Source organism: Scophthalmus maximus, chromosome 2, assembly GCF_022379125.1.
Source record: "Scophthalmus maximus strain ysfricsl-2021 chromosome 2, ASM2237912v1, whole genome shotgun sequence".
Lineage (NCBI taxonomy): Eukaryota > Metazoa > Chordata > Actinopteri > Pleuronectiformes > Scophthalmidae > Scophthalmus > Scophthalmus maximus.
Window position 1 is genome coordinate 27,441,556 of NC_061516.1, and position 17,900 is coordinate 27,459,455.

Genomic DNA, 17,900 nt, shown 5'->3' on the forward strand with positions numbered 1-17,900 from the left:
CACACACACACACACACAGACAAACACACATATAAACACACACACTCACACACACACACCGAGGAACACAAACACACAAACACACACCGAGGAACACAAACACACACACACACACACACACACACACACATACACACACACACACACACACACACATACACACACACGGGCTGAAAGATCCAGAAAGGACCAAATCACTCGACCCGAAAAAAAAAAAGAGGAGTCGTCAGCGTTTCCTGTTGGAGCTTTTCACACAGACGAGTCATGAAAGAGATGAGAAGTGATGGAATCATTCATAAACTGTTGATCAACTGATTACAGAAGCAGAACGTCAATCAGTAGAGCGAATACGTCCACCTCACGAAAACACATCGAATTCTGCTAGATTTTTATTGGGAGCCGCACAAAATCACACACTCGTAGAATCAGACCCCAAAACGTGTCTGAAAATGTCTTCATCAAGATCCAATAATGACTCTCTGGAAAAATAAGATAATGAAATAAAGAAAAGTCCAAATTCCACAAAGTGAAAAACAAGTGGATCCAGATCTTTTGTCCGGATGTGCACGTGAATCTCTCGTGGATTCTTCGTCACAAGTTAAGAACTTATCCAAACTGTTTGGAAAACCAGTCGACAGTCGAGTGTGTCAGAGGCCGTCAGCAGCGTCCTGGTGGACCAGTACGGTGGCCCTGAGAGCTCAACACACTAACACTTCATAAACACATGGTTTTAATGAATGTGCTTTTGTTGATCTCGCTGGGCCACCGTACGTCTGTCACCATGACACGACGGGCTCAGAGATTCACTGTTCAGTATATTCAGATGTACTTTCCCTCGACGGGCATCAGAGATTCATGATGCGCCTGCGGACGAAGGAGGAAGAAGGAAGATGATTGGATAAGAGACGACGCACATCGGAGCATTAGCAGGATTAACACGTCATGAACATCCGTCACACTCTCTTCTTCTGGCTGGATGACAGACGGCTCAGTTAGAACCACAGTGATCGATCGGTCCATGAGTGTTTCTATAACTCTATTATCCCCGTCCGCCCCATCGACCAGCTGATACTGTCCATTAATGATGATTCTAATCGAACACACACACACACACACACACACACACACACACACACACACACAATGGACAGAGCAGGAGGCGGAGCCCAAATTCCGTCAGCGAAGAAACATGGAAACCTCCTCGTCTGTGTTTGGATTGTCATTTCTGTTTGATGATGTGGAGGAAGTCAGTGCCGGTTTCCTGGGAAAAGTTTTAACTACAAATCCTCAAAGTCTCACGGAATATTTCACCGTTTTTGTTGAATTTCTTTGTGTTTCTATCTTTATTTAATCTCGACCCCACAACTCTGATTAACTCGACTGTTTCATTCAACAGGGAAATCATTGTGTCAGGTTCACTTCTCAATGTCTGTGTGTTCGGTTCCTCCGAACCTCGGCCCCGTCCAATCACAGGAGCCGGTTCAGGCGACAGAGCAGCTCTGACGTGTGTTTACACTAAAACCTGAATATGAAAAAGGATTAAAAAAGCCCAACAAGATACGAACAGTGACAGGACGGTTTTCCATTTCCTCTCTGTAGATCTGTTTTTTTCTCGGTGTGACAGGCTCAGATAACTGACCCCCGATATGAAACTGCAACTTCAAAATGAAACGGATCCCGTCAGTGGAGTTCACTGAGCCGGTGGCAGAGAGAACGTTTAAAGAAGTCAGGCGACATTAAAGTCTCCTGGGGAAGAGCATATTACTCTCTTGGCCACCAGAACGCGGCTTTCACGGAAAATTACAACGAAATGAGTTTGTTTTCTTTCTTCTAGATCAGTGAGGAACACAACCAACTACTGATTAACACGACCAGACATTCGTTTGAACACATTGTGATTGACACAGCTGTTTTTTAAGGTTTGGACAGTTAGCCACGATGCTAACGCCGCCGCTAGTTAATGCTAGGAGCCAGAAAACGAAGACGGAGCTTCAAAGAACAAACTTCTTTCAGCTTCCTCCGTTAATCTCCAAAGTGATGTCGAAGACTTCCTCAGAAGGAGCTCTGAGGAAAAGTTCCTACGTCCTTACCGACGTCTGTACGACAGACCTGACAACAGTGATACCACCTGGAACCACCAGGGGGCAGCACCGTTGTTTGTTGCCTCTTTAAATAAAACGCTGAAGAAAGCATCGAGATAAACTTGATCCAGAAACAATCACAAGAGATGATACTTTCTAAAGTTTTATAAACGTGTTCATTGCTTGATTTGGTTTCTCGTTGCTACACACACACACACACACACGGCGTGTTACATTATGGATCCGCTCCGCTCTCGCAGAGTGCATCACAAATCAAATGAATCTGCTGCAGTAATGAAATATAACAGCTCTTCCTCCTGTGCTTTCCATTCATGCACACAGGCCACTGATGGCTTTCCAATAAGCCATCAGGCTACAGGCCGACGGAGGGAAGAGGAAGAAGAAGACGCTGCTAAATAATGGCCACTCTCACACGAGTGTGTGTGTGTGTGTGTGTGTTGAAGAGAGGAAGGGAGGGAGGAAATAAGTGGCAAATTGGAGGCAAATCAAATCATTGGCCTCTGAGTCTCTTTTCCCTTTTGTTCCGCCAACTCTCAGTTCTGAAGCGCCCGCAGAAAAAAAAAACAGCGCTCAGAAAACAAAGTCTGTCTCTGATTAGTGAAAGAAATGAGGTTTTACAAAATGTTATTGGTTTGTTCCCGCTGCCAAATGGCCACGGCCGCTCCCCCATTAGGACTTTTATAGACAACATGTGGGATCGCTACCAGCGCCCGGCGGCTAACTGCCAGTGGATATACGCCATTACTGGGCCTCCGACGCCTCCCAATGTGTGAAGACACAAAATGGCCGCCGGCCAGAGGCAGTTTAACGGTGCAGTGTGTGAGTGTGTGTGTGTGTGTGTGAGTGTGTGTGTGTGTGTGTGTAAACAGGCGTGTGGAGGAATGTGTCGGGCTGACGGAGAACATTTACTGACTTCTGCTTCAGAGCGACTGAACATGAAGAACCCTGTTAGCAAAAGAAGAAAAGGTGACAAGCTACATGCTAACAGCTAAGGAGCATTAGCTCTCCCGTACGGAGCTAATGAGCGTATGTCCCTCGTCTGTACACTTTTACCAAGCATGTCTTTCTCTTGTTTTTCTGTGAACACATCTGGGACATGAACAGACTGAAGGAACCAAGTAGCTGCTCCTCTGTCGCCATGAACTGTCCTGCTCCATCGCCTGGAGACTCGGCTTCTTTTACAAAGCCAGAACCTCAGTGAAGGTTTTATTCTTTACTCTCTTTATAACAGCAGCAGCAACAGGGAGCGTCAGTGATGCAGAGGAGTCTGACGAAACTCTGATGAAAACTGCCTCTTCACTGAAAACGACCACACGTTCATAGACAGATCCGTTCACAGGACGTGTCTGGTTCAGATCATGTTTCATAGCTACTGTTACTTCTGCATTATGAACCTGAATAAGAGACAAAGATGTAAACACATTTAAGTAAACATTACAAATCATGAAAACACATTCCAGTCTCTTCAACGTACACGTGACCGGAGCTGAGGCACAAACGTCCTGACTCTTTAAATGAAGCGTCGATGTCACAGACATACGTGCTCCTGTGTTTATCCCACTCGGTAAATAAAGAGTTATTTTTTCTCGCCTCCTCTCGTGCGGGACGCTCCTCGTTAACACCGGGGCCACGTCCTCGACGCCGCAGCTGCTTTTTGTGGCCCATTACAGACGAGACGAGAGCAGTTAACACTCACAGACACTGGAAAGGTCAGAGAGTCACAGTCGCCACTTTAATGAGCTCCAGGATCCCACCACGCTGCTTCTCTCAGCCGCTAAAAACTGTTCTGTACCGTACTGTAATTTATGAATTAGTAAGTGGCGGTGGCTTACGCGTGTCAACAACACAGTTGCGCTCATGACGAGGATATTGGAGGAAGCCGGTGCTCGTCGAGGCTTCGTGACGGACGTGAGCAGAGAGAAGCTGCATCTGTCACTGTATCTGCTCTTGAATCTGCTCGCTTCATAACACACTGGTTATTCTGCTTTAGGAGAGAAAGTGTTTTATTACACACTGAGATGTAAAGAGCCCGAGGCTGGGGGAGCGAGGGGCTCTCTAATATCTAAAGCTGCTTCCAGACATTTACTGAAAATGTTCCAGAGGGGCTGAATGAGAGAACGGTAACTTACACAAATGTTGCTCTGGACATTTTCTGGATCTTTTCCTGACGCCCCCCTCGTAAACGTTCCGTTGAATGTCCGAGTGAGACCAGGTGGGACACACTGCTCTCAGCAATGTTCTTATTGGTGTGAACACGTCCGACTCGGACAATCTGCTGCTGCGTTCCTCATATGTGACATTTAATGTCTGAAATCAGCTTCAGTGTATAGTTTAGTTTGTTCATCTTATTGTAGTAAATGTACGGATTGACTCGGGTCGTTTCCTCTCTGTCCCTCGGAGGACTGGTGACGTGTGAAGCAGAAGGAAGGAGTTGTCTGGATGGAGGCCTCGCACACAGACGGAGACGTCCGGAACTCATTTATTTCCACAGTCCAAAAATGTACCGCACCAACTTCAGGGTCTATTTTTTTCCACCTCCTCCGACATGTTTCATTCCGTCCACACTGAGCGGATCCTCGTCACAAATCCACCTTTTTACTGCCTAAGCCTGTAAAACCCTGAGGCGACGCTTCGCAAGCATAATTAACTTAATCTTTAATGTCACCGGAGCGAGCGGGCGTCTCTGTTAGCACGACTTTACTATCTGGTTAAAAAGGTTCAATCATAGACTGGAATTAAAGAGGGGAAGGACCAGAATTCACCTGGAGACGTGACTGTCAGCCGGAGAGGGAGGAGGGAGTGACGCCGCTGAGCTCGGAGCCCGGATCGACCCCCTGCGGTGATTCTGATCCGCTGGGACTTCAACCAGGCAAAATACAAAACCCTGCGGAGCTCAGTCAGAGAGGCAGAGACGGGGAAGAGGGTTTAGACATCAGGCACGAGGAGGGAGGGGACGCGGGGAAGAGACAGGAAGTGTTCAGGCGACTCGTTTGTTGTCACTTGCTGCAGTTAAGAAGTAACGGAGTCCGATCACCTGACGACAGGAGAGACCAACGTTCTGATCGTTCAGCCGCTCGCCACCGAAGGATCAGAGTGAGCGCTCGGCAGATAGTGACGGGAGAGGGAATTCTCTCTCTCTCTCTTTTACCCCCCACGTGAGGCTAACATCTTAATCATAATTGTGTCATGAACCATAGACACTCATGCGCTGGGCTGTGGGAGGAAGGAAGCCGCCTCCGGGGAACTAATGGTGCTGAATAATAACAAGCAACTTTATTACCATTGAACGTCTTTCTGTTAGAACTTTAACACGGATCAGTTCTGTTCACATACAATGAAGCATGTGAATAAGAAAATACGAAAAAATAACGTGCCGTGATTTCACTGTACATCTAAACAGAAAAATGATTTATCGCTTCACAGCCAATGTTAGCATCGCTAGCAGGAAGTGAGTTAAACATCAAACTGTCTTCCTGTTTGTAAACAGGAAGTAGAGATGACGAAGCGCCTCTTCTTCCTCTCCTTATAGATATCTCAGATACAGGCACAGCTATCTTGTGCTGTTGATGTCATATAAAGACAGGGCAAACTGAAGTTTGGTCAAATAAAGTGTATAGAGAAATATGTAGCGGCACATAGTGGCTCTTAAGACTGGAAGTACTTCCTGTCCGAGGGAACGTTCCTCTGTGTTTCCTTGATGTTACTAAGGGATTGACGGTCCGAGTCCTTCCAGTGACCCCGCCGCCCGTCCGTCAGCCGGATGTCTCCGCCTCCTGGACGGGTCGGCGGGGGATTTTTCAGAGGAAGCTGGTGGATTTTCTGTGGCTCAACGAGACGGCTCACACAACTCCTCTTCCCAAAACCACAGTAAATAAATATTAATCCGGCAGCCTCAGGCAGCTTTGTGGAGACAGATCCTTGGGAGCACGACTGCGGTTGTTTGCTGTGGGTTTATAAACTTCTGAGCTCGGCAGGAGGCAGAAACTCTCTCTGGCCTCACGCCGGCTCCGGTGCGTCTACAGTCGCTCACGAGCACAGAACATGTGTAAATGAGGTTTTCTGTCAATAACGTAAGAAACATTCAACTAGAGCAAAAAGTCCTTCGAGCAAATCATCATTCAAACGTTCAGGCCGCAGATATTAAAAAGATAAACACACTCCTTCACAAGGCCTCCAGCCCCAGCAGGGGGCGCTGCAGCCCCCTCCAGCACCACCTCCTTTCTTCCATATATGAAGTGAACTGTAAATAATTGATTGATTTCAGACGCAAGGAAACGTTAAAAACGCTTTTTTCCATCCGCAGAAAAACTTTTACAATCGCAGATTGAACGAGTCTGAGCTGAAGCATCAACCTTCTCGTGGCCACAACACGAGAGCTCTTTCATTTATTCTAATTTACTCTATAAGCGCTGGTTTTCAAGAGCGCTTCTGTCCGAGTGCTTCAGACTGACGGAGCACGAGTCCTTCGGTTTCAAACACGAGTGCACGAACAAGAACCGGCTGCAGCTTACAGGTGCAAAGAGGAGGAAGTGATGCAGGAGCTGAGATGCTCTGCAGAGAAACTGAAGACATAACGTAGGTACACGTCTGAGTTTGTTTGGAGATTCTTCGTGTCGAGTGTCTGTTTATTTCAACCGTCAGATGGAACCAGTCAAAGGTTTTGGTGCTCGTGACCTGAGTTGATGAGGGAAGTGTGAGGATTTGTCTGCTTCTACTTTGAAGCTGTGGAGTCGACATGAGCGTTAAGAAAAAAAAATAAAAAATCTGCATGGCGGATTTTTAAAGCGGGAGAGGATTTAACCACTGACAGACTCTGGAGATGTGTGAACCTGTTCTACTTCCTGTTCCATGTTCAACACACGGATTGTCTCCAGGTCTTAAAGTTTAGATCTTTGTGTTGGTTTCTGATGCAGAGAAATGAAGAGTAAAAAAAAAATCCTATGATAAAAATATACATGGGCTTTTTTGTTACCACTTATTCTTCAAATATGGATTCATTCAGTGTTGTCCGGTCTGTTTTTCTTGGCTTTTAGTTTAATTGCGTCAGCTGTAAGTTTGTAACTATGTATGAGTCGTATTTTGTGTGGTGTGTGTGTAATGTCTAATGTTTGTGTATTGTGTTTAATGTGATTGTGTAAATTGTATTGTCACAACATAAAGTGCAGGAGGATGAAGCTGGTTCACACAGTCGCTCTGTGTAGATGTTCAGAAAGACAACAGGCCTCATCACAGACTGTAGATTATGTAACTACATGAAAATAGCTCTCCGCTCTCCTAGCGACAGTATTCTTCATGTAACCTGTAATTTCATTTGGGGTTAAACTCTTTCCCGTTCCTGTCCTCGTCCGTCAGGTTCTGAGCAGACCGACTGAGGTGGTTTCCAGGGAAACATCTGAGATATTTACTGCTCAGGTGAAAGTGTCCGTCTCCTCCGGTCCAACGTTCATCTGTATGCACGACGCCCGGTCGCTCGGGAGAATGGGACTATTTAGAACAACAATTTTTATGGTAAGTGCCGATCGGTCACGGCGTTCTCTCTCTCTCAGGGACGTGATGGAGTGAAGAAGAAACAAGAACAACGTACAATAAGTATAGAAGAGGAAGGAACTGAGGAACGAGAGGCAGAAGTGGATGAGACAGAGCAACAAACTGAGACAGAGGCTGAAGTAATATCTCACAGGGAAGTGAAAGAGTGGGAGGAGAGAGCGAGGAAGCATCTGAGGGACCAAGAGAAGATGAAGGAGACAAAGAGGAGAGGAACAAGGAGGTCATGACCTCGGAGCTGAGGAGGAAAATAACAGGAAGCTTTCAGATTTATCTTTACAACATTATTTCTTTACCTAGTGTTTAAAATTCGCATCAAAACACGTTTCTGAAGAAATAAAACTATACGATGCAGAAAAAAATGAGCGTTCATGTTCAATATTTTCTTAACTCAAGTTCTATATGTTTGGTTGTATTTGTGTTATTTTTTTAAAAGTTTGTTGTTAAACTGTAAATTATTAAGCCTGAATTTAATTTCTTCGACATGAGGGTTTGATAATGACATCTTAGGAATCATTACCAATATTTTTTCTATATATATATATATATATATATATATATATATATATATATATATATATATAGAGAGAGAGAGAGAGAGAGAGACAGCGGGAGAGAGAGAGGGAGAGAGAGAGTCTCTATTTGATTTGATGACTCATGAAAAGTAAAAGGATCAAAGTTATTTCATTTACATAAATGTGATGGTTGTGATCGTTGTGGTGAAACAGGAAAAGTCCGTGGATCATTAAAGTCCGAGGGGTTCATCCTCTTGGACCATGAATCACAGACAATGTGATGATCTCTGCCATCAACTAAACTTCATATATATGATGTGAACAGAAACAACGGAGGGAGAAGGTTCATCCATCTGCTGCCGCTCGCTGCAGAAGTATGGGCTGTAATAAATGTAAAGCGGCTGATTTAAATTCCTCTGACACCCTGGTGTACGGAGGCCCCCGAGGGTCAAAACACAGCAACCTTTTTTTTTTTAACAAAACATCATTTTCACAAAACAGTGTCTTTGATCCGTTGATGTGTTCTGACTCCCCAGGGCTCCGTAGGAACGTCTGACAACACATTCCTGATAAACTGAAGCGATTTTCACCTGTCAATCACTCAAACAGCTTCTCTGTGAATCCTCAGAAACTGCAGATGATGTTGTATTTCACTTCCACACGTTCCCTCAGACAAAGTACAAACTGTTTTACAGTTACGTTTCCCAGCTGCTGGATTCTGAACAGAATGAATAAATAAGCCGAGCTGCGTGTTCACATGGAGCAACAGCAGCAATTAGCAGATTGAAACTCATTCGTCTGGCTGTCGACGGAGGAAATATCCATTAGTATCAGTGAAGGAGGAGACGCTGATGGAACGCAGCTCGGTCTCACTCACGTTCAGACGTTTTCCTAAACACTTTACGAGAATTTAACGTTCCTCAGCGAGCAGAATCACAAGCTTGAGCTGACGTGACGTTTCCAAACCTTCTGCACTGATTTGTTTCTTTTTCTTATTAATTTTGAGGCGTTTTTACAGCAGAGACGTTGATCGACCGGCGGCGTCTCATTATATCCGCCTCTCTCTCCGAGTCAGAGAAGCGGTGATGATGTGAAGTCAGAAGAACTTTGCCTCCTAATTGAGCCGACGTCTGGATCACACGTCACAGAGAGGAAACGCTGACGGACGGACGGACGACACAGCTCATTACTGAAGAGAAACAAGGTAAACAGATTCACGCGTCTCCATCACCTCACTCCGAGTTCACACCTGCAGCAGGAAGTGACTGAGCAGATTCCTGCTCCCACGTCTAATCCACAAATTATCACTCACTCAGATAATCTCTCCTCCTGACGCTTCACACATCCGTCTGTCTGCAGGAGGACGGAGATTAAAATAAAAATAATAATAGAAACTCTGCATGAGAGGAGAATTCATCTGTAAAATAAATCCCCTGCAAACATCACAGCTGTTTCACTGAATGTCATTATGAGGCAGATCTCGGCAAAGCTGCGAACTTTCCTGATGTGGAGAGGAAGAGTCTGGAGAAGTGAAAAAATGTCTTTAACCCCCCAATCATATGAATACATGATATATATAAACATGAAGCAGTTTAACCAAACAGCATGTGGACGAAACAGGAAGGAGCTCGGCTAAATGCCCAAAACAACCAAAAACAACACAACTCCAACACCAAGCAACTGAATCAGCATGATACAAACAGAGCTGGTGATGACGATCTTAATATTTATCTTAATATAACAACATAATCTACAGATTCCAAGTGTATGTTTCAGATCTTGCTACGATCACACCTTCAGCCAAGGATGAGCAAAAATAAAGTTCACACGTTTATAATGAGAAATCGTTCCGTCTCCTTCCTTCACACACATTTGTAGGATGTCCCTCGATCCTCCATCCGCTCCCACGGTTAAATAAAAGGTGTCAATCATTCAAACTGACCAATGGGCTGCCGGGAAACAAATTACAACTGTGCCCTGATGATGAAGCTACGTTCAAGTTTCTTCACCAAGGCTGTCAAAGTTCATGTTTCTGTCCCGAATCTCAGAACGTTGAGTGGGGTTGAAGTTGGTCCTTTGTCCTAAATGTACTGAGATAGAGACAGACTAGCTAAATACGCCAACAGAGACACCATGCACTGACCACCTGTTGATCTGTGTAACAAAAAGAAATGTCCATGAAATACTTCTGCTGAAGACGTCCCCGGTCTCCGTCTTCCTGATTCAACTGCATCAATGTTTCCATAACAGGAAACATGAATATCCAAAGAGTAGGATCCGTCGACTGGGGACCATGAATGTCTACTATAGTTTTTCTTTGTGCTCATCTGATGATTGTAGTTGTGAAAACGCTTTCTGAGCTTCGTTCACCAGGGGGTCTGTTAGTCAGCGGCAGGAAGATGTCGGAGAGTTTCTCAGTGGAACTGGGAACGTTGAGCCTGAAGCGTCGAATCTTGTTTGAATGTTTAAATGTTTAAATGTGTCGATATTGTTTTTGTGTCTCTGAGCTCCGTGACAGGAAGAAGAACATGAGGAGACAGAGAGTCGGGGGCCGGGAGGTCGGAGGTCGCAGCTCTGTCACTGTTCCCAATATAACTGTGTTGTGGAGCGACAGCTGCTGTGCATGTCAGTCACGGTGTGTGTGTGGGCGTGTGTGTGTGTGTGTGTGTGTGTGTGTGTGTGTGTGTGTGTGGTCAATGTGTAAACATGTGAAGAGACTCAAACTGGCTGCGACACGAGTTTCCTTCGTCTGTGATCGTTTCTAACTCGAGAAGGACAATCAAAGGTTTTGTGAGTGAAGATGATTCACTGCGTTGACGTAACGTTCACCTCCAATCAATCAACATTTAAAAAAGAATCTTTGAAGATTCATATTGTAGTCAAAATCTACAGACACAAACAGACAAAGTGAGGTTAAATTAAACGATAAAGTCTGATTTGGAGGTTTTTATTTCCACCGGTCCGACACAAGACTTGACTGGAGACTCGTCCAAGAAGATTTAAAAATAGGAAAATGACTTTTACCCTTTGAGCTCCAGAGACACCGAAGCGGAGCAAGACTCCCTCCGCCCCCCGACACCCTCGGCCCGCTGACCCCTCCCACCCGGGGGCAGCCCAGCGTCTGACCACACTCAGCTTCTGGTTACTTATTTATAGCAGCTCGATTCCCAGAGGAACAAAGTAATTGAAACCAAATGTGTTGCCGGGACAGATATGGGGCGGTGAGGCCCGTTCCTCCTCCTCCTCCTCCTTCTTCACTACACACTAACATTGTGTGTGAGAGTTCTAACAATTCACTTCTGCTGCAATTTCACAACAATTTCATTACTAAAAGCAAATGAGAGAAGAAAAAAAAGAGGCTCCTGAGCTTCATTTCTTCAACTTCTCACTTTACAACAACTAAATTAATTTAACTGCTTCGGTCTCCGGGGCGACGGATTTGTAAAGTGGTTATAATGGTTTGTGTTTGCCCCCCTCCCCCCTCCCGAGCTGGGGGAGAAGACAAACACACCAAAAGAAAAAATCTTCCAGAAGAAACAAATACAAACTGAAAAAGTGTGAAGCAGCTTCATGTGGTTGACCTCCAGCGGTGGGCAGAGCTCAGCCCACGTCCCCGCCCACCGGCGCCGCACCGACAACCAGCCACGACGAGTAAAGACCGAACTCACCATGTTTCCTCGTGTGTGGTGTTTCCTTGAGCGTCAGGACGATAAGAGACGCTGCATGAGGCCTTCACTGACCAGCTCACAGAGTCAGACAGACCACCGCCTCCCTCCCTCCCTCCCTCTCTCCCTCTCTCTCTCTCTCGTCAGCTTTTCCAATAACAAACTTCTCTCCTCCTCTTTTGGTCTCGTCCCTGAGCTGCTGGCTGTTTCCTGGTGTTCTCTCGTGACCCGGCTGTCTTCGCTCTTCCCTCTCCTTCCTTTTCCTTTTTCTCCCTCTGCTCTGTCCCTCAGTCTCACTCTCTGTCTCAGTCTTCCTGCCACATTTAGAACCGGAGACACATGTGGTGGATTTCATGGTTTGAAAGTTTTAAGGGGGCGGGACCTTTTGCCCTGAGAGTGTTGTGTTGTCATGACGACACCTCCCTTTTTTTCCAGCAGCTCGAGCATCCGGCCACTCCGGAGTTTTAATAGCACGTGGGGGCGTGTTTGGATATTTTTATTTTTTTCCATATGTGTGTGTGTGTGTGTGTGTGTTTGTGTGTCAGCTACTGCTGTGGAATCGTGGCTGTGTATGTAATAGTTTTACTTTAATTTACTTTTAAATTAGAACATTTATATTAATATTTACTTCAACTTTGTTTGCTATCTAAAGATCTACGGCAGGGGTGTCAAATATGGCCCGTAGTGTAATTATATTTGGCCCGCAAGATAATTTCAAATTTCTATTTGAGCTGGCCCGCCGGTAACACATGCACCGCTAATACTACAAATCCCAGAATGCTCTGCTAGTGCCTTGGCGCGTCAAGACCCGCAAACATCCCCTCCTCTGTTTTCATTCATTCGCAACCTCATGCTACCAGTCACCTCGGGCAGATGTCAGATTCAGTGTGTAAGTAAAACTTAAGTTTGTTCCCATATGAAAAGGTGCATTATTATATCTAGAAAGAAGGGAAAACATGCTTTTTTCAATTAATATGAAATCTGGCCCGTGACTTTGTCCCAGTTTTGAATTTTGGCCCACTGTGTATCTGAGTTGGACACCCCTGATCTACGGGATCAAAAATTGTCAAAATCCGGAGTTTTCGTCAGAGGCCCTCGCCGTGATGCTGTGGCGATTTTGATCCCTCGTCGTTAAACAGGAAGTTGCTCCTAATCAAAAGGTTTCATGGTGCGATCGGACCCCAAATTCTCAGGCACACTGAAGATCCCGCCCTCAACACATCTACATGTCAATATCGTGACTCACCCCGCCGGGCGCAGATGTACGAGGGCCTGATCAACGCTGCTTCCATCTTTAATTGTTATTATTTTGTCCTTTCCAGTGAAGGAAAAGGAAGAATTTCCCAGTGAGAGTGAAAAGGAAAAACAAAGACCCCTGGGGCGTGGTCATATCTGCAGCTTAAACCGTCTCATTGGTACATAAAAGGATTTTGACTTGGACCTTTTCTCATCAAACATGTTGCTGTGAAGCTGCTGTTTGTCACATCAGAGCATGAAGCAGCAGAGAGAAAGGGCTCAGTGTGTCTGTGGAGCGAGGGGGGAGGAGGAGGAGAAGAGGAGGAGGAGAGGAGCTCTGTGTGAGGAGCTTTGTGGGGCTCGTTCCTCAGGACCTCAAAGTGCAGCAGAGGAATCTGCATTCTCTAAATTGCTCTGCTGTCTTCGCCTCTCACACACACGTGATCTCTCTCGCTCACGCAGCTCGAAACTGATTGACTGGTTTTTCCATCCGAGACGCCGCTGAAGCAAAAACAGAGCGACGGTGAAATGGAAATGAATAAAAAAACAACAAGAATGGAGCAGAAAGCCTCCGCCGAGGTCCAACAGCTTCTCCTCATGAAACACTGCACCACATCGCTCACACTCGTAGAAGAATGTTTTCATCAAGATCCAGGAATTATTCTGAGAAAATCTGAGAAAAAGGTTTTGTGGAAATACGTTCTGTAGTTTTTGCGTAATCCTGCTGACTGACGAACCAAACAACGTCCAAAGAACTAACGAACGGACAAACAAACGAACCAACGAACCTTCGAACCAACCAGGAAACAAATGAACTAGCAAACAAACCAACGTACGAAACAACCAACCCTCGAACCAATGTATGAACCAACAAAAGTACTAACTAACTAACCTTAGAAATTAGGAAAATGGTGAAAACAATCTCCTTGGAGGTTGAAACAAATGAATCAGACCCCTGCAGTACAGGTCATAAGCCCCGCCCCCTCCATGTTTCTGTGAGGTCCTTCTTATCAGTGATGTTTCTGATCACTTTGCTTCTCATTAGTTATTTGATGATATAAAGTATTTTCACTGCACGGTATCAGTACTAGACCCCGGCCTTTACCCAGCATGCTTCACTCTGACATCTTCCACCTTATTCATGTTTAATTCATCCAATTAGTTTATTTGTGCAGCTGAGAAACGCCTGAATAACAAATAAACCAATCTGGGACTGTTTTCTGTCAGCGTGTAAATCCACATCCGTGTGTGTGCATGTGTGTCCGTCCGTCTCTGTGCATCAACACACAATGAACCTTATTGTTGGTCTTTTCTTATTGTCTCGTTGTGTGAATCAGAACTAAATCTCCCAGTCTGCCTCAGCGTCTGGATGTCTCCCAGCATGCATCACTCTGTGGATCAAAACAGACTCCGGCGGTGGAGGTTCAGCGTGGGTCCAGGCGCTGGCGGCTGGTGGGTGAATATGAATCATGTCACACATGTCATCATGAATAAATATGGTTATTTATCTAATGTCTTCCTTCTCCAGTCTGTTTAAAACCAAATGAACACAATGAACCCAGATTCATCACAGACGCCGCGTTGCCTCGTCGTGATGTCAGCAGATCTCAGAGCGGCAGCAGGAAAAGAACAAAGAATAACCAGAAGAACCAGCGAGCAGCAGAAGACGAGCTGATTTTCACAAACTGACTAAACCTTCAGGCCCCGTCCACACCACAAGATATTTTCGAAAAGGACCCCCCCCCTCCCCATTTTCCTCAGCAGGGGGGCCTGAAACTTCTCCATAATGATGGATTCATTGGAAAGACGCATCTAGCTGTAGAAACGCTGTAGTATCTATTCCCGGCCTATATGTGGCGCTGTTTTCTGCTACAGAACTCCACCAAAGAAGAAGAAGAAGAGGCGGAGCATACACAGACTCGTAGAAGAAGAAGCCGAACAACAACAACAGGAGGAAGATGTTAAGTGAGAAGGGAAAGGCAGACTCCTTTGTTCGGTCCGATTCTGAGTGCGAACTGCTGTTGCGACCTATCCGCGCTGAGTGGCGAGTTCTGTGCTCCGTGGCTGTGCGTGTGTGGCGTGCAGCAGTGGACGGAGCTCGCACTTTGCCGGTTCTACTTGCTCTATGGTCTCAGTGAGGAATCCTCACTCTGAGCAGTTGCCGCGTGACAACTGTTTGGTTTCTCCCCTCTCCCCGGCCCTATGGAGTGACCGAGCAATAGTATATATTGCCCTTGCGACCCAAGAAGAGTCAGCATCTGATGCAGCACCGTCACAAGCCTGTAGTCCGCCGCGGGCGAGGGGCGAGGGTGGAGGGGCGAGGGGCGAGGGTCGAGGGTCTGGGGGCGAGGGGCGAGGGTGGAGGGGCGAGGGTGGAGGGGCGAGGGGCGAGGGTCGAGGGGCGAGGGGCGAGTGTCGAGGGTGGAGGGGCGAGGGTGGAGGGGCGAGGGTGGAGGGTGGAGGGGCGAGGGGCGAGGGTCGAGGGTCGAGGGGCGAGGGTGGAGGGGCGAGGGTCGAGGGGCGAGGGGCGAGGGTCGAGGGTGGAGGGGCGAGGGGCGAGGGGCGAGGGTCGAGGGTGGAGGGGCGAGGGGCGAGGGTCGAGTGGCGAGGGGCGAGGGTGGAGGGGCGAGGGTCGAGGGTCGAGGGTGGAGGGGCGAGGGTGGAGGGGCGAGGGGCGAGGGGCGAGGGTGGAGGGTGGAGGGTGGAGGGGCGAGGGGCGAGGGTGGAGGGGCGAGGGGCGAGGGGCGAGGGTGGAGGGTGGAGGGTGGAGGGGCGAGGGGCGAGGGTCGTGTGGCGAGGGGCGAGGGGCGAGGGGCGAGGATGGAGGGGCGAGGGTCGAGTGGCGAGGGGCGAGGGTGGAGGGGCGAGGGTGGAGGGTGGAGGGTGGAGGGGCGAGGGGCGAGGGTGAAGGGGCGAGGGTCGAGTGGCGAGGGGCGAGGGTGGAGGGGCGAGGGTCGAGGGTCGAGGGTGGAGGGGCGAGGGTGGAGGGGCGAGGGTGTAGGGGCGAGGGTGGAGGGTGGAGGGTGGAGGGGCGAGGGTCGAGGGACGAGGGTCGAGGGGCGAGGGGCGAGGGTCGAGGGTGGAGGGGCGAGGGGCGAGGGTGGAGGGTGGAGGGTGGAGGGGTGAGGGGCGAGGGTCGAAGGGCGAGGGTTGAGGCGTGGGGTGCGGCAATGACATCATCGTATGCGTATCTGGCGTTCACACAAACTCAAATACACAAACGCAGGGGGGAGATTTATCTTCTCCACCCTGGGACCTGGATTTAAAAGAGTGTGTTTTCAGGCAGCGAAAACTCCGGGTGCGTCTGGACGGGAGGAGCATACGTGCAAGACTTCCGTGTATTTACAACAAATTCACATTGGTGTAGACAGGGCCTTAGTTTTACAATCTGGTCTGAGCCTGATGAGGTTGTTTGTTCCAAAAGTGAAATCCATATTTCCATTAGGGATGAAAATCATTACCTCATATTCCTCGCTCCATAGATTTCATGATTCTGAAGGATTTCGTTTTTTCTTTCATAAATAAAATAGGAAACGATCAAAAACGTCGTCCAGCTCAGAGTTTGTATCTGGTGTCTTGGCTCTGATGACATCATCACGCCCTACGACGAGGAGAGAACGGCAGCAAACATCCAAATGATTCATCATGACACGACCGGCGTCTGATATGAAAACTATTATGTGACAGAATCTTCAAGTTCTATAAAAGAACGCTGCTGGAAGCAGGACTGCAGCGCCCCCACTGGCAAAAACACGCTGCAACATTAGTTTGAGTGTCTGACGTCTCTCTGCCTTTTTTAGATCTCAGGTTTAAAATGTGTCCTTAATAAGCAAAAAAGATATTTCCTAGTGACGTCAAGGGAGAATAACATTATGCGTAACAAATGTAAATGTTACACACGGATGATTGAATATTGATTTTGATGGTGGAGTCAGATCCGACCTGCTGCTGGTGCCCTGCAGCTCCTGAGCTTTGCTCTCACAGACTTCAGATCAGATGGAGATTTTCCTCCAGAAGACTTGAACTTGGAGAAGTTCTGCCTCATTAAAATCCACCTGAAGGGCAAAACGTGTTCAGTCCATAAAAAAATGATTTCTAATGGACTCGTCACAAACCCGTAGAGACTCGTCTCTCCTGGACTCCAACGCCTCTGAGGTTCAGAGTCTGGGGACGTTTTGACATGTGTGAATCAAGAGCGGAGACGTGAACGAACAGAGACGAGCTTCCAGCAGCTTGTTCCTGCTCAACACGAGGTCCAAGGTCTCGTTGGATCAACGTCATCGTCTGCTGCAAACTTTTGTGTGAACATGGCCCAACCCCACCATAAAGTTAAGACCTGCAGAGTTGGTGATGATCCTCTGTGGGAGTGTTTCCATGTGTTCATATGATCCACTGGCCATATAAAAAAAGTTGATGAAGAAAGTTACTTTATGTGTAAAGTAATTAGGCAGTAAAACGCTGAGACGTGTCGAGTTTGTCCTGCGGCGAGAGACGAGCTGCTGAGGCGGTGAAGTTGTTTTCCTCTTCACATGATCACCGTCACATCGCAGGAAAGAAAACTGCCAGCAGCTGAATTTAATATCAGACTTTAAAACCTGCAGGTCGACGCTGGGCGACGTCACACATGAGGGTGTAAATATGATGATTACTATTCACACAGCCCTTTACAATATGTTCAAAGATGCTTTAGGCAGAAGAAGAACAACAAATAATATTAATAAAAGCATAAAAAACATCTTGACTGGGCAAATATGGCTTATTATCCATGAGCAGAGTTTAACTTCAGAGCTGTTCTGTCCTTTTCTATCACGACTCACCGGGAACAGTCCAGTCCTCGT

The 17,900-nt window shown here is 47.1% G+C and overlaps 1 protein-coding gene across 5 annotated transcripts in view; it reads right to left on the minus strand.

Moving 5' to 3' along the window:
* The window catches only part of sgcd (sarcoglycan, delta (dystrophin-associated glycoprotein)), a 126,186-nt gene that overhangs the window by 40,575 nt on the left and 67,711 nt on the right, over positions 1-17,900 (minus strand). Inside the window, exon 1 of one of the 5 annotated variants that reach the window (XM_035624360.2) lies at positions 11,830-12,153. The exons of 3 other annotated variants lie outside the window; for them this stretch is intronic. In XM_035624360.2, the coding sequence (XP_035480253.1) occupies positions 11,830-11,832 (3 nt within the window). In that variant the 5' untranslated portion in view covers positions 11,833-12,153. Of the gene's footprint in view, positions 1-11,185; positions 11,263-11,829; positions 12,154-17,900 lie in introns of those variants that run through there. One more of the 5 variants, XM_035624364.2, reaches the window with a different exon arrangement.